General features: G+C 33.1%; 3 protein-coding genes across 5 annotated transcripts; 1 reads left to right on the forward strand and 2 right to left on the reverse strand.

The window, feature by feature from the left end:
* Positions 1-285: 285 nt before the first annotated feature.
* Positions 286-1,838, forward strand: LOC109862573 (RRP15-like protein). Its single transcript, XM_020442644.1, has 3 exons — positions 286-867; positions 950-1,169; positions 1,656-1,838. Exons 1-3 carry the CDS (start codon positions 398-400, stop codon positions 1,794-1,796), a joined length of 831 nt encoding a protein of 276 aa, XP_020298233.1. The 5' UTR covers positions 286-397; the 3' UTR covers positions 1,797-1,838.
* Positions 1,839-1,868: 30 nt separating this feature from the next.
* On the reverse strand, positions 1,869-10,033 carry LOC109862574. The gene is made up of 4 exons (XM_020442645.1): positions 7,347-10,033; positions 5,475-5,810; positions 5,155-5,389; positions 1,869-4,969 (listed from the first exon to the last, which is right to left on the reverse strand). Exons 1-4 carry the CDS (start codon positions 7,423-7,425, stop codon positions 4,156-4,158), a joined length of 1,464 nt encoding a protein of 487 aa, XP_020298234.1. The 5' UTR covers positions 7,426-10,033; the 3' UTR covers positions 1,869-4,155.
* A 1,769-nt stretch (positions 10,034-11,802) lies between these two features.
* Positions 11,803-14,192, reverse strand: LOC109862572 (lysophospholipase-like protein 1). Of its 3 annotated transcripts, none has more exons than XM_020442642.1 (4): positions 14,104-14,188; positions 12,910-13,034; positions 12,414-12,674; positions 11,803-12,155 (listed from the first exon to the last, which is right to left on the reverse strand). In XM_020442642.1, exons 1-4 carry the CDS (start codon positions 14,114-14,116, stop codon positions 11,934-11,936), a joined length of 621 nt encoding a protein of 206 aa, XP_020298231.1. In that variant the 5' UTR covers positions 14,117-14,188; the 3' UTR covers positions 11,803-11,933. The 3 variants fall into 3 exon arrangements, with proteins under 3 accessions (XP_020298231.1, XP_020298230.1, XP_020298232.1); XM_020442641.1 differs by having other exon boundaries at positions 11,804-12,155; positions 13,982-14,192; XM_020442643.1 differs by having other exon boundaries at positions 11,804-12,155; positions 12,534-12,674; positions 13,982-14,190.
* Positions 14,193-15,189: the final 997 nt, after the last annotated feature.

Here is a 15,189-nt window from a genome sequence, read left to right on the forward strand (position 1 = left end):
GTGTAGGTTCTAAAACATATATGTAATACTCCTATATTGCTAGTCGCGTATTTTCGCAATGAGAGGCACGAGGCCCGAGAAAGGGAGACGCACGAAGTCCAAATATGGTCATAGATAGTCGAGCGTCATTATGCGCAGGCGCGTCTACTAAGCGAGTGCGAGCGAGACAAAGCATTAGAAAGTGAGAGAAAGAACGCGAGAAAGAGAAATGCGCAAGCGTGCTTGAATGTTCACTGCATGCGCACAAAGCAGCTGGAGAGAGAGGCTACTATATTGTCTGCACCGTAACATGTGGCTTCAGGTCGGCACCGTACTAGCAATATAGGAGTATTACATATATGATTATAAGTAATTACCTCTCAACCGTTGTACAACTGTTGAGTTGTCTGAACGCGCTATGAGGTTGTGTGTGCATCCCCTTTATGCTACCGCGTGCAACCAAGCGTCGGAATCCGGCATCACTGGTGATAGTGACTATGAAAAAATCGAAGAAACAGTGAAAATCCTTTCTAATAAAGAAATGGAAGACGACATGAATGAGTTTTTACATGATGGTAACTCTGTTTCGAGTGGATGGGCAGATGCTATGCAGAAGATCTTAAAAACAAACAAGCCAAAGAGAAAGAAAACTATTGTACTGTCTAAAGCAAAGAAGTTGTTTGTTGTAAAAGACAAAGAAAAAAATATTTCCTTTGAAATTGATGGTGCTCAAGATGAGAAGAAAACAAAATCAGAAAAAGCTAGTGCAAACATAAAGAAAATTTCACAATTTAAACAAAAATCAAAGGAGAAAACTCTTGGTATAAGAATAAAACCATCTATTACAGATTGTACACATGAGAGAATGTTACAGAAGATAGCTACAAAGTAATTTATACTACACTTGCAAAATAATTTACATATATTTTTTTAATGTTTGTTACTTAATTTGCAATAAATCTTTTTTCAGAGGAGTTGTGCAACTGTTTAATGTTGTAAGGCAGCAACAAGCAACAATTAGTAAAAAAATATCAGAAGCAGGACCATTAGAAAGAAAACGTGAGAAAGTACTTAAAAGTATTAACAAAAATACTTTTCTTGATCTTCTTATGGGCAATAGTAAAAGTATATCAATTAAAGATGTTGATAAAATGAAAAACTCTCAACAGACAAACAAAAATGAAAATAAGGTACAGTTTTTAATAGTTAGCCAGAGATTCCAGGTTTGACTCTTGATTAAGGTGTTTTTTCCACAATATTTTAAAAATTAGGGAGGTATAAATTAAGATTTCTCATATACATGATGCAAGTATAGTATCTTATATGAATTTAAGAATTGAAATTTTAATTCAAATATACATGTATATATATATATATAAATTTATTTATTTATTTTACAACAAATATCCAGCGGAAAGCTCTCATGACCGTTTAAATTCTTGCGTAGTTTGATAACAATTTTTATTTGAGCCACATGAATTTTATAGTATTTAATGATAAAAATTTTTATTTAATAACATCAATAATATAACTTTAATAACATTAAACAATCTGCAGTTAAACTCAAATTTTTTTAAATACATTAATTGATATATAATTTATGTTTATTAATATTGTATATATTTCTACAATATAATGTACAGTGCATAAAAATGAAAATATTCTAAATTTTAAAGACCGAGAAAATCTGGAGTGTTCTTCATGATGACTTCATTATGAAAGCTGGGTTGAAAAACTGGGACAAGAAGGAAGATACAGAAGAAAATTCTTCACTACCTGAGGAATTGAATAATGATGATGATAACGATGATGAGTAGAACTAAAAATTATTGTACATTATCTTAATTAAATTGACTAAATACACATTTTATTACATTTATAAATATGTAAATATATATTAAAATTGAATTAAATATTAGAAATAATTTAATAATATATGTATTTATGTAATCTACCACATAATCTACCAAGGGTTTGCCTTCCATATGCTTTGCGAGTTAGTTTATTAAATTTTCATAAATGTAACAACATATGTACAATATATAAATTCTATATACAGGGTGTTCCAAATAAAGTATTACAAGCTGTTTTCTCTGAATCTAATAAAGATATCATTTTTTTAAATTAAATCGTTCAGTAGGAGTAATCTTCTAGTGTGTAACAGATTTTGTCTAGAAGCAAATGCTATAAGAGAAAGAGGGGTCACCCAACATTTTTTTAAATAGAAAGCGGTATTAATCTTTGTTATTTTAATAACTCTCATCAAACTAAATAACATTTACTTGAACCATTTTTTTATTGTGCATAATTGCGGAGTTTTCGCGAAAAATTTGTTGCAATGAGAAACATTGAGAAAGCAAAAAGGAGAAAAAAACGAAAAATATCGTTAGTGGTTTATTTTCTTTTTATGGAGTTACATAAAATACAAAGTAACTGTTCTTACAACTGCAGAAGACATGAAAATAAATGCGTGTGCATCGGTTACTCCTTCAATGTTATCAAATGTGAGCGAGTATTTGTAAAAGACTTCATAAGTGCTTAGCAGTCCAAGGACATCATTTTAAACACTTAATAAAATGAAACTACTAACGACAGTTTTCGTTTTTTTTCTTTCTTTTTGCTTTTCCAATGTTTCTCATTGCAACAAATTTGTGCGAAAACTCCGCAACTATGCACGATAAAGAAACAATGGTTGAAGTAAATGTTATTTAGTTTGATGACAACTATTAAAATAACAAAAAATTAATACCACTTTCCGTTTAAAAAAATGTTAGGCGGCCCCCTTTCTCTTATAGCATTTGCTTCCAAACAAAATCTGTTACACACTAGAAGATTAGCCCCACTGAACTATTTAATTTTAAAAAAAGTTTTGTTGATATCTTTATTAGATTCTGAGAAAACAGCTTGTAACACTTTATTTGGGATACCCTGTATATATTTTTTTCGTTAAAAGAAATGATATATTTTGTATTTGAGGAAATTGTTTTTAGATAAAATTGTATCTTGTAAAAGAGATTCTATCTTTAGTCGGATTTAAAATTAAAAAAAAAACAAAATAATAACTAATAACGTAACGGAAACTCCGTTGTCCACTATTTATGTAGCAATCTAAATAATCTCTAGGAAGGCACAGTAATGTACATATACATATATGTACATATACATATAATATATGTACATATACATATAATATATGTATATATACATATATTTCAGATTTGTTTCGGTTGATTTTTCTTTTTGATGCACGATAACAATGACAACGCGTACAGTTTGTATTGTTTTCTAGTTTTTCATATGACGTGTATATAAGAAGTGTGTATGAAGCCATTGGTGTTTTGAAGTACGATTTATTATTTTTCGTATTCGCTATTGTTCTGGTTGTAACAAATATCCAGCTTTTTGTTTCTTAAAGTATTGTTAATGTGGCGATACATTTCATTCAGCCTTCTTTCTTCTTAATATAAACGTTGTCTTATTTTTCTTTCTGTATTACTTATTGTAATTATTATAGCTTTATCGTTTCTTTTCGTAAGTGTTAGAATTGTTAAGTGCATTTAATATGTGGTTAGACCCACTTAAAAATCGCAAAATTGCTACAGTCTACAAATGATGCAAGAAGTAAACAATCGTTCAACAGTAAGCTTAATTACATATAAAATACAAGAAGAAAGAAAACTATATTATAAGTTAAATTTTATTATATTCGTAGAACTTAAATGCGCTTATAAAATCCTGGACGGATTGAAAGAACTTTGCTAATAATTCATTTTTTAACTTATTATTTTTGATGATGAATCATTAAATTGAATTGATTGAATCATTAAATTCCTACAGGAAAAACGTTTTTATGTTGCAAAGTATTTGATATTTATGTTTTTTTTCCAACATGTGTCAAAAAGAATTTTGTGTAGTATAATTTATTGAGTAATTTTTTTCATTTCTAGTTAGATCTTTTCTCAAAAAAGATTTAGGTTGTTTTTTTTATATAATATAATTGCTATGTGCAAAAACGTTTCAAGATCTTGTCAAAACATCGTTGTTCAATTTTAAACGATACGATTATTTACCGAACATATGTGCTTTTAATCATTTAAAATATGACAACTTGATTTGACTTAAAGTGTCTCCTTATTAGTTATTTAAAAATTACGCACAATTAATGTAAATTTCAAATTACACTCTGCTTTCACGAATATCAGCGAGCGCGCCGAAGTTACCAGCTTCTTCGTCGTGATATTGAACCGCTTCAGCTTCGTCCTGATTTCTATTTTCATCGCTTAGCCGTCTGTTTCTTGCAAAATATCTGGAATCGTTGTCAACGTTACGGTTGATCTCATGCTGCATTTGGGAGCGATCCAACCGCAGATTCCTGACGTTCTGATCCTCGCGATACATTCCAAGTAGTCGCTGGTCTTCGTCGACGCGCCTATCTCGCGCAGCCTCGATTTCTTCGGAATCGGACAACCTGACGAAGATCTGATGCGGATCTCTATCGTGATTCAATGAACTCCTGCGGCTATCTTGGCTCAACCTGGAGGCGCTACGAGCGCGATTCCTTGTGTTCATTAGCTCGTTACCGATAACTGAGTGATTATTGCGTCCGGTGTTACATTGGTTCTCGTTTTCGTTGAGCGGAACACGGAACAGCATCTCGTCGTGGGATGTGCGAAAAGTCTCGAGGTTCGCGTCGTTGCTGGAAACTCGCGGCATTGTCTCTCGGCTGAGTCGATAAAGACCGAGCTCGTTGTCCACATAGAAACTGTCGAGCGGATTACTAATGATGGACGGATTGCGCGAGACATTCCGCCGAGGATAACTCTGTAGACTAGATAAACTCGTCACTGTAGCGTAAGGATGATATCCGGGCATTGAGTTTAGCGGATTACTGATGATGTGCGGACAGCCATCCAAACTCTGCATTTCGATCTCCTCCTTGCCATCGCGGCAGTAGCCGTGCATGTCAATTTCATGGGGTAGATTTGCAAATCTAAAAATTGAGGTTTTCGTTTTACGAAAAAAAATATATATATTTACGTTAAAAACTATATAAAGTGCGATCAAAGCTTGAGTTGAAAATCACTTGTCATGTTAATGATAAGAGAACGAATAAGAAAACTGAAACAAGTAAAATATATTGCTACCTCTTATGTTGGAGGTGAAGGAACAATGTACCTGTGCAGAAGAATGTCAGAATAAGAGGGAGGCATGTCGGTTTCTTCTTTGCCATAAATACTTTCATAAGTAGGCGGCGGGAAACAACCGACAGATCCTAAGCTATCTTTACTTGGTGTTTCGGCATCCATTTCGAGAATGCTACCTTGACTGCTCTGCAGTTGATGTCGATTCAAGCTTCGTGGATTTCTCTGTGCTCGTAACACATTATCACCTAGTTCTACTAAATCTAAACCTGTTCAAAATATAAACAAATATCAAACTTTTAATTTTATAGATTGAATCCATTCAAAGATACGAGCAATCAAGTCAAGTTTTACCTGTGGGATCGGTTTGGAATTGCGTGAAAATTGTGCCGTCAACGACGAGCATTCTACCGTGTGGCAAAAGGATGATCGTCGGCGTTGCCACCATAGCTTGGTCGCTACCTCCGAATCGCGGATCCGGCTCAGGATCCTCCAGACGACAGCAGCAGTACTTTCTGCATAGAGATCGGCAGAAGGGCGCACCCCAGCAGCAATACGCGAAGATGAAGCAGAGAACAGCAAGCATCACCAGAAGTGCGGCCACTCCTTGACCCTGTTGAGCGGCGGCGAGAGTCGGACCGCCGGCGACACCGACACCGACGCCGAGTCCACCGCTGCTACTCATTTCGCCTGCAATTAAAATAATTAAAAAATAGTAACAAACACTTTACTTGACACACATACGCACAATTATCAGAAAGGTAAATTTAATTAATTAAAACAAATTAAATATTCTTTATATATTTAAAATAGTTTTCTTCTTATATTTCTTTGTCTTTCTGTAACTACTCAAGGTACAAGTTATATATTTCCTGTTTATTGTATCAATACATCTTATCAGTGACAAAATATGTTGCGTAAACGCAGAAGAAATCGTTATCGTGTATGAACTCTCTCTTATGCTAATAGATCGAATCTTATAGTTTTCGCTCTGGTTTTGGACGATAGACATCAAGAGAAAGTAGTGCCTTTGCGACGATCATAATACGTTACGTAGCCACAACAAGAGAGTTGAACACAGCACTGGACACAGTTGATCAATCGTACGCTCAGATGTAAAGTTTTATAATTGCCTTTAATTTTTACAGCAATTCTTTTTGACGCAATCTCTTTGTCGAAAAGTTCATCGAATCGTGTTGATGTTACAATTGCTACAACTGTAGATTTCCGTAGAAGCGAGAGTTTTCCTCTTATGTTAAATAAAGATATATTAGTAAAATAAACGTGTAACCTGATAAGAACAGGTTTTGAAAGAGATTAAGAATATAGTGGTATAAACAATTTAATTGTGTGATATCTTCATTTTAAAATATTTTATCAAGATTACGGAGCATTATATAATATTGATATACAGAAATAATTAATTAACATTTGAAGATATTTTTCGGGTTTGAACCGCATTAGTATTATTTTTAGACAGGCTGCTCTTGAAACCCTGATGAAGTGAGCTGAAATGTTCACGAAACATCGGTATAAAAATGACACTAACGCGAATTTTTTTTCAAACCTGAAAAACTTCGAATGTTAATACAACACACCGCGAAAGTATCAAATATCAGAAATGATTAATATTTTATTTTGTTATCACTATCGATCTGTTATTATATATAAAATTGATATAAATATTATATAAGAAATTTATCGCAACAATAAATATATTATAAATTAAGTAATGCTTGCTTTTTAATGTAATCTACTAATGTATTAATTATATGTCCGCACACATTAATTGTATTTATATTTTTTCGATTACCGCGTATTGCGGAGTATAACTTATACGAGAGCGCGATCTAATTTGTGTTAAAACAAAAAAACCAAAAGCAAGAGTAAAATTAAGGTTTTATAGAGATTTTTATGCATTATATCTATTAAGATAAATAATATATGTAATTGATTATATTTAATGTAATATGTAATAAAATATGTAATTTTTTTCTTACAATTGTTTTTTAGAAGATCAATAATATGTACTATAATTATTCATTGACTGATTTTTACATCAGATACACACATATAAATAAATCACTATTATTATTATTTTTAGCAAGCTCAATTTGTGTGACCTATATTAGAAGTTACATCTCGGTTTACATCAATTTTATTCAGAATTTGTATTTAACGTGTGGTTTATCGCACAAACAATATTTGATATATCTAACAATTTACCTTGAGCAGTAGTGTTGCGAAGCCAAGTGATTCCCGTGGTGGTTGCTGTGTCCGTAACTCTGCGCGCTCCGTAAACCATGAAAATGATTAAAGTACTTGTCAGATCCCTCGGCAAAAGAGAGAGAGAGAGAGAGAGAGAGAGAAAGAGAGAGAGCAGACGACTACGTCTCTCCGAAAAAAACGGCCGCGACAACGACGACGATGTGATTACATCGACGACGCGCGAGCTTCAGCACGTGGACCGATGACAACCGAATGCGCGATAAACGATACATTTTTTTGCGCGACAAGTTGGGTGCATCGAGTTCGCGTACGTCTTCTCTTCTTATGACCCCGTTATGACCTCTGGCTAGTTTACGTCCGCTAAGTTGTTACTTCTTTGGAGTATTGACATTATTATGCTTCGTTTTGTATTGAAAGGTCTTTTGTTTTGATAATTTTGAGATTAAAATGTCCTGCAATCTCGTAATATAATTAATAATATATTGTGGTCAGTTGTAAAAGTATCATTCAATTAATACCACTTGTGTTAAATCTTGCTTCACTTATAAGTTGCATTATGCATTTGTAACAATTTTAAAGAAAACATTGTTTTAGTTTTTCACAAATTTCGCGAAACAGTTATGTAACGTAAAATTTACACGTTGGCGCACAAACATGTTTCGATTATACTAACATTATCTCAACAATTAGCTCTATCTCATTTTCTTTTGTCAAATTTAATCCGCACATTAAGCACGTATTCGATATCACACTCGCGCTGATTTTTCAGTCAAGTAGAAGCTGATATACTGCTATTGCCGAGATACTCTTGACCCATTTCTGCAACGTCCCCACTTTGCGTGTATCAACCTGATGCCGCTCTTCTCGGTTATCTTTATTTCCCAATCGTCGCGACCTCACTCCCGTGTCTCTTGTTCCTCTTGTCAATCTCTGTATTTGATACAGATATTATACTACCTTAAAACATGGCGCCATTCTTCATTTCCGATTTATCTTGACTTATTCTTTCAACGTTTCTTAGCCGGCTCCTTGTCTCAGAAGACATTTTTTCTTCTTCGTCTAAAAAAACTACGAGTCATAAGTAGTTCTTTTTAATCCTTAGAAAATAATATTTTAAATTTTTCAAAGCATCACAATTTAGTTGTTTTAGACATAAAAGAAAACTTTTAGTCTAATCTTGCCACATATGTACAAATATAGACTGTATCACTCAAAAACTGTTTCAAAAATTTTGCAAATTCTTTGGATCAATCTGAAGAATATATGTTTTGTTTCTGTAATTCGATTGTCTGCTACTTTTCTTCTTTCAGTAATTCTTTGTTCCTCGTCCTTTGAGAAGTTTCTTTGTATTTTTGTTGTCTAGCCTCTTTTTTTTATATAGAATCGTTGACATGCCTTTCGATCCTTGACGTTATCGACTGCGAGCCAAGACACGCCATATTATTTATTATCTATACTATCGAACGTTCACCGCCACATTTGACGACGCACCAGAAGATGATGCTGAGAAGTTGTTTCTTCGATGTGAACATTGTCTCTCGATCGGAGTTCAATTTTTACTAATACTTTTGCCAGCACTAATTTTTTTCTCCGTTGATTATTTCACGCGATATGTCATGATAACGTATACTTACTCTATTAGGTATGTAATTAACCGTGTAAATATAACTATTATCAGAAAATTAGCAATCAACATACATGTATCTTTCGTGTTGTATTACGCACTTATCGTTTGAAGAACATTATCGTTTTTGGAGAAATATTTTATAACAGATTTAACAACAAAGTTCTGTAAATAGCTGAAGTTGGTTTATATATCATTCAACAATGAGAAATGTATCAACAATGTAATCGGTCAATATACTTGCATTCCAAGCAATTAAAACTTCAGCTCGCGTTCTTTAAAGTGGAATGATTCTAAAAAAAATTCTAGTATATTCAGATATACCTTCAATCACACATCTAAGCTGTATTTACGATTTTATTTGCTCCGCATACATGAGAGCTGTCCATCTTACTCTTTCTTTTTTTTCTCAAAATTCTCTTATAGTTCACGTACATTCTGCAAGAATTCGGAAGTATCTATTGTTTAATATCGAGTCAACGTTTTATAAAGCGTGTTTTTTATCTCTGTATTTGGAATTATGTTTGTATACGCGTGTTTTCTTCTTTTATTTTTTAAAGATTCTTCCCTACAAGAGGATATTCTTAGCTCAAAAGAGACGCACTAATCAGTTTTTCCTCGCGTTTCACTCTCCGCGAACGCATCATCGGTTTAAACATTAGTCTCGCGTTGCACACACATCGGTACTCTCACAGGATGTCGCGTATCGTAATTGATAATTGATATATAATATGCGTTTTATATCTGTCCCGTAAGTCAATACTGCGACGAAAACTGTAGATCGGTATCACAACACGACGTCGGTAGCGAGAACGATGCCAGGCTAGTAGGGCTACCTACTACCCTCTCTATAAAGCTGGGAGGCGTAGCAACCCCGTCGCAATTCGTGCTGTTCGTTTCACACTGCGCCGTCGCTGGTGGTTTCGTCTCAGGCAGTACGATATTCCATCTTCATCATTGTCATGAGAAATACATATCTCGGCACATGCATATTGACAAAAGATGAGAATGCAAGAAAAAAAAATGAAATACGCAATTCTAATTTCTTACATAACACAATTTGAAAATTTCAAAACTGATAGTAATCGACGAAAAAGCGGATAATTTTCCAACATATAATAATACACCTGCAATTCATTAAATTCATTGAAATAATTTGTGCAACTTTCCGTAGTATAGCAACGTAATTATTAAAAATTAAAATAATTAAATTGATAAATTTTCTTAATTATATTTGATTATATGCTTGTCAGAAACGTTTAAATGTTTTGTTACATATATTTTGTCTAAGTATATAAATACAATCTGCGAAAAGTAGATTTAGTTCAACAAAAGGAGCGATAGCAAGTGCCAGATTCTGATATATAAGAGCAGCAGGAAATGAAAGGTCAGGGCAACTGCGATTACCCTGTGTTGTCGTCACTGCGGACCTATTTTTTACTATAACAACAAGCCAAGTGCCCTGACGACGACGCCGACGACTGCGCAACATTCGTCTGCGGCGTTACGATAGTGATGTCGTACGTGGGCAGAAGACGGAAATAAATTTGTCTTGAGATAGTTCGACAAAAGTACAAAGCACAATCAAAAACGCAGTAGCGTCAAGTATCTTTTTTCTTCACTCATATATACATTTTATACTTACACTTACACACACACGATATTCGACTTTCTCTCCTCTCTCTCTGTGATGTGTGTGTGTGTATATATATGTATATTGTCACCTAAAGGTTAGTGTTTATGTTTACGGAAAATCATATAGAATACTCTGGTCTTCGGGTAATAACAATATATTGGTCTTTTTTACATTTTTAATGTTTTTCGAATTTATTATATACTGTAAAAAAATACTAGAATTCAAAGACATACAAGAATCGATATTATGTTTTATAATACTTATAAGAATCCAATTAATCGGACAATTTGTTAATAAAAATTCTCAAAACATACACACACATACACCAAAACTGGAAAGCAGACTGATCTAGCGAAAAGATTACTTACAATGTACAGGCACGTAATATACGAATAATTAACAAGCGTTTCTCACATAAAAAGCGGGTCAAGCAGATATCGATTTTATTCAAATTTACGACTTTACTTAATAGTATTTGTGAAGATGATGAGAATAAGTTTACAGTTGCACTGAATTTCAACGAATTTGCAAACAGATCTCTACACAATTAACAAAAAGATTTAGTTTTTTTAGAAGTTTAAAACTAACAATAAATTGATAGTTATTGGAGCTTTACGCTGGATGTTCGTTGCGAAATGAACATGTATATTTTATTTATTTTGTAACAAACATCTAATGTAAGGCTTCAATGACTATTAATTGTTAGTTTCAGATCTCTAAATCTGTTTCTCAAAGTAATTACAACTTACAAATCTAATATAAGTGTAATCTAATAATTTTGTTTCCTTTTTATTGCAGTATTTTTTCTCTTTAATAACTCTTCCTAAATGTATAAACTATATTGTATATAATTTAAAGAAAAAAAAATTGTCTAAAGAACTTGTTGCAACATTGTAACAAATGATAAATATTTTGAAAGTCGAAACTAATTTATCGATTTCGTAACTTAATATTCTCTCTCTCACATAATATATACGAATATTACATATAATTATTTAATGTAACGTAGTTGCAGAACTACCTGTTGTCAGAAGATTTTCTTAAATCTGACATTTTCCTACATAAAACTATGATATATAAGATCCCATTTTATTATATTTTACTATATAAAAAATGTATGTATACATACATATATCATATATTATATACATATATATATACATATATATAAATAATATACATACATACATACATATATACATATATATAATTGTATATATACACACACACAAATATTACAAATATTTTAAAAAAACAAATACAAGATCACTATCACATATTGTTTTGCACATATTTGTTTTTTAAGTGACAATAAATTATATATTTACTTGTCAGGCAAAATATCAAGTAGCCAACATTTCCAATTTAATATCTCTTCTTGAGTTAACTCATGATCGCTCTTCAGTGGTACAAATTTAACGTTTACCCCGAGATCTATTAAACTCTTAGCAGTCTCTTCACCCCATTCAAAATCAACCAGAGTGTCTGTCATACCGTGATATTGAACAAACGGCACTTTACTATCTTCTGGAGATATTTTTAAATGCTGAAATTATAATAATCAATAATAAATCTTGATGAACTAAGCACAATATTAATGCTACGTATAAATAGGTATAATACGTATAATACTTATTTTGATTATATTATTTTTATTTTATTATATAAAGTTGTATAAAAAATATTATTCTTTAAGTTTTCTGAAATTTTCTTTAAGTAATCACATATAAGACATCATATTGTAGTTTCTTACAAAAATATGCTTCCTATTTATGTATATACCAAGTGTATTTGATAAATATACCTCATAAACTACAGATCCTCTATTCAAAAAAGAAGACATGGCAAAACAACCAGCTACAGTTGATTTATATCTATATGCTACATGCAATGCGAGACAACCACCCATTGAAAAACCACCTACTATTATTCTATTAAGTGGAATACCATCAAAAACTTCTTTATCAATCAATTCTGATATATTCTGACACATAGAGTCAATTGACTTTACATCTTCTGGTACCTGATTGGATATTGCAGCTCGATCAAACCACACATTCTGAATCTGAAGCAATAAAACTTTATAAGAAATTCTACAAAAATGTGAAAATTATTACTAAAAAAAGAAAATAATATATGAAAACAAATGTAACTTTATATGTATTGATTACAATATTCTCTAATACTTGCTCCTAAGAGTTTAAAGTGTAGCTTTTAAACATTAATACTAAATAGAAATAGTTTGCCAGAGAAGTACATGTATATATAGAGTTAGTTATATAAATCATATCTCTCTTTACCATGCCTCTGCTGGGTGTGTAAGGCTGACTTGGTGCCGTTGGATAAATTAACTTTATGTGAGGAAACTGGAGCTTTCCTCTATTGAGAATATGAATCCATTTCTTTAAATCATCTCCTGTACCACCTAAACAATTAATCTTTAGTCTGCAAAGTGTTTTTGGTATCTTCTATCTGCAAATCAGGATTGTTTATGTCTCATACTGTATTTTTCTAAATATTGAAGTCATAGAAAAATTCAGAAAAAATTTATATAGTATTTCATAGACATATATAGTATCTTTAAACCTACTTTACAGATCAATTAAAATATAAAAAAACAAATTTTTTAAATATAAACAAAGATAGATTTAACGCAAGTAGATTTTACGTGGACACAAATGACCTTAGTTTACAAAGAAATAAGTGAGACATAAACATACCCAGCAAACAATTTCTGTTTTTGACAATTTCAGCACAGACCTTGGTAACAGAAACTGTTTGCAGAAATGCTACAATACGGAAACACTGCTAAAATTGTTAACACACAGAAAGAAAAAATGCAACAATTCTGTTGATAAATACATGAGAATATTGCAGCCAAAACGATTCCATATATGTCAGTGAAATTAACAACAAATAGATGGTCGATTGCAAGCAGATCTGCTTTTAGGAATACTGTGGCCAAACAGTCCGCAAAATTGTACCAGAAATCTGTTTACGACAAAAGTCGGGTCGATCTGTTAAACGCATTGACAACAGGTTGCCACCAAACGCCAAGAACGTCTGTTTGTGTATACGTGCGGACTGTTTGCAATTTGGCGCCAACAGACAATGACCAAACCTATTCCGGATTTTGGCTTCGCTTTACTTATGGCAGACTCTGTCATCATTTTGGTCGCATTTTAACATTTCACATGTTGACAAACATGGTTAACAAACCATATCCTACTGAGGACACAGATGGATATGGTTTTGTAACCAAAATGTTTGCTGGGTACAATATTAATGAATAATTCAAGTAATAATCTATAATGCACTTTATCCATTCTCGTTTTTTTTTTATTTATTGGAGTTTAAAAGACTTATTTTTACCGGAACCATGTAAAAAGAATACAGTGGCAGTATGTTTTCTTGTGGCTTGCACAATGTCTATTTGCGAAATGCTTCCAAAAATCTTCGAGGCCATTTTCTATTAAGTTTACTTATTCTTTAACCTGCTTTAACCATCAATCTCCGATCATGGGTCGTTGGTTGGTTTGGTGCATATATGGCTCAAACATGGAGATAAAGGAGGGAGCATTAAGGTTTGGTTTGGTGGTTTGGTGCATATGTGGCTCAAAGGACCGACTCAAGATAGTCCATACGCCATTCTAAGCTTGAATAGTGATTTCCTTGGTATGATCACCGTTAGACGGTTAAGGCTGTGTTCAGTTAAGCAAGATGGAACGAACTAATGCAGGAAATGCAGGAAATACAGGAATTGGAACTAAAGAGCCGTCTACAATAGAGAGTCGTAGGCCGTAACAGTAAGAAATTGACCAATCACAATCGATTATTCTTCTGTACTTTGTCTGTGATTGGTCAATTTCTTACTGTTACAACCTACAACTCTCCATTGTAGACGGCTCTTTAGTTCCAATTCCTGTATTTCCTGCATTTCCTGCTATAGTTCGTTCCATCTTGCTTAACTGAGGGCAATGTCCCATTGAGCGGAAATATATAGCGGAACGGAATGTGCGGAACCAGCTCGACCAATCATAGCCATTCCGTTTTCTTTCCTTCGCTTTTTCTATGGTTACGATTGGTCGAGCTGGTTCCGCACATTCCGTTCCGCTATAGATTTCCGCTCAATGGGACATCGCCCTGAACACAGCCTAAATGGTTGACGTCTCCAACTGGAGGAACAAAGTACCCCACACAACTGCGCAAATCTAGGGTCTTTAAAAAAACTACTAGACACGGAGCATTGCTCCGGAGCAATACTAGCGACACGTATAAGACTCTGACTCGTTATCACTGGGAACTTAGGATTAAAGAGTGGTGGTACTGTCAGGAATACAGTCGGTCACATAAGAGCGTAGTCACGATTACTAGCGATTGGATAATAAAATTGCTGTAATTTTTTTTTCTCATACAGAGGGCAGTATANTCCTTCATGCTTTATGAAGGAAAATCAGCTGACTGTTGTTTTTAATTCGATCCTTTGTATTTTTCCAAAATGAGTACCGCTTACGCTTCGCGCTTCGAAGCAGTTTTTTTTGTGCTTGCATCCCAAAGAACCTCAAATGACTCAAACGGCT

The sequence above is a fragment of the Pseudomyrmex gracilis genome, unplaced genomic scaffold, assembly GCF_002006095.1.
Source record: "Pseudomyrmex gracilis isolate BER0280 unplaced genomic scaffold, ASM200609v1 scaffold_1997, whole genome shotgun sequence".
Lineage (NCBI taxonomy): Eukaryota > Metazoa > Arthropoda > Insecta > Hymenoptera > Formicidae > Pseudomyrmex > Pseudomyrmex gracilis.

Bases quoted from the DNA above. Each gene is read 5' to 3' on its own strand.
- LOC109862573 (XM_020442644.1), top strand. From the start codon at position 398: ATGAGGTTGTGTGTGCATCCCCTTTATGCTACCGCGTGCAACCAAGCG. The intron at 868-949 runs GTAATTTATACT...ATCTTTTTTCAG, and splicing joins TTACAGAAGATAGCTACAAA to AGGAGTTGTGCAACTGTTTA. The intron at 1,170-1,655 runs GTACAGTTTTTA...TAAATTTTAAAG, and splicing joins CAAACAAAAATGAAAATAAG to ACCGAGAAAATCTGGAGTGT.
- LOC109862574 (XM_020442645.1), bottom strand. From the start codon at position 7,425: ATGGTTTACGGAGCGCGCAGAGTTACGGACACAGCAACCACCACGGGA. The intron at 5,811-7,346 runs GTAAATTGTTAG...TTTTAATTGCAG, and splicing joins TCGCAACACTACTGCTCAAG to GCGAAATGAGTAGCAGCGGT. The intron at 5,390-5,474 runs GTAAAACTTGAC...TATTTTGAACAG, and splicing joins ATTCCAAACCGATCCCACAG to GTTTAGATTTAGTAGAACTA.
- LOC109862572 (XM_020442641.1), bottom strand. From the start codon at position 14,075: ATGGCCTCGAAGATTTTTGGAAGCATTTCGCAAATAGACATTGTGCAA. The intron at 12,675-12,909 runs GTAAAGAGAGAT...TTATTGCTTCAG, and splicing joins ACACACCCAGCAGAGGCATG to ATTCAGAATGTGTGGTTTGA. The intron at 12,156-12,413 runs GTATATTTATCA...TTATAATTTCAG, and splicing joins GAGGATCTGTAGTTTATGAG to CATTTAAAAATATCTCCAGA.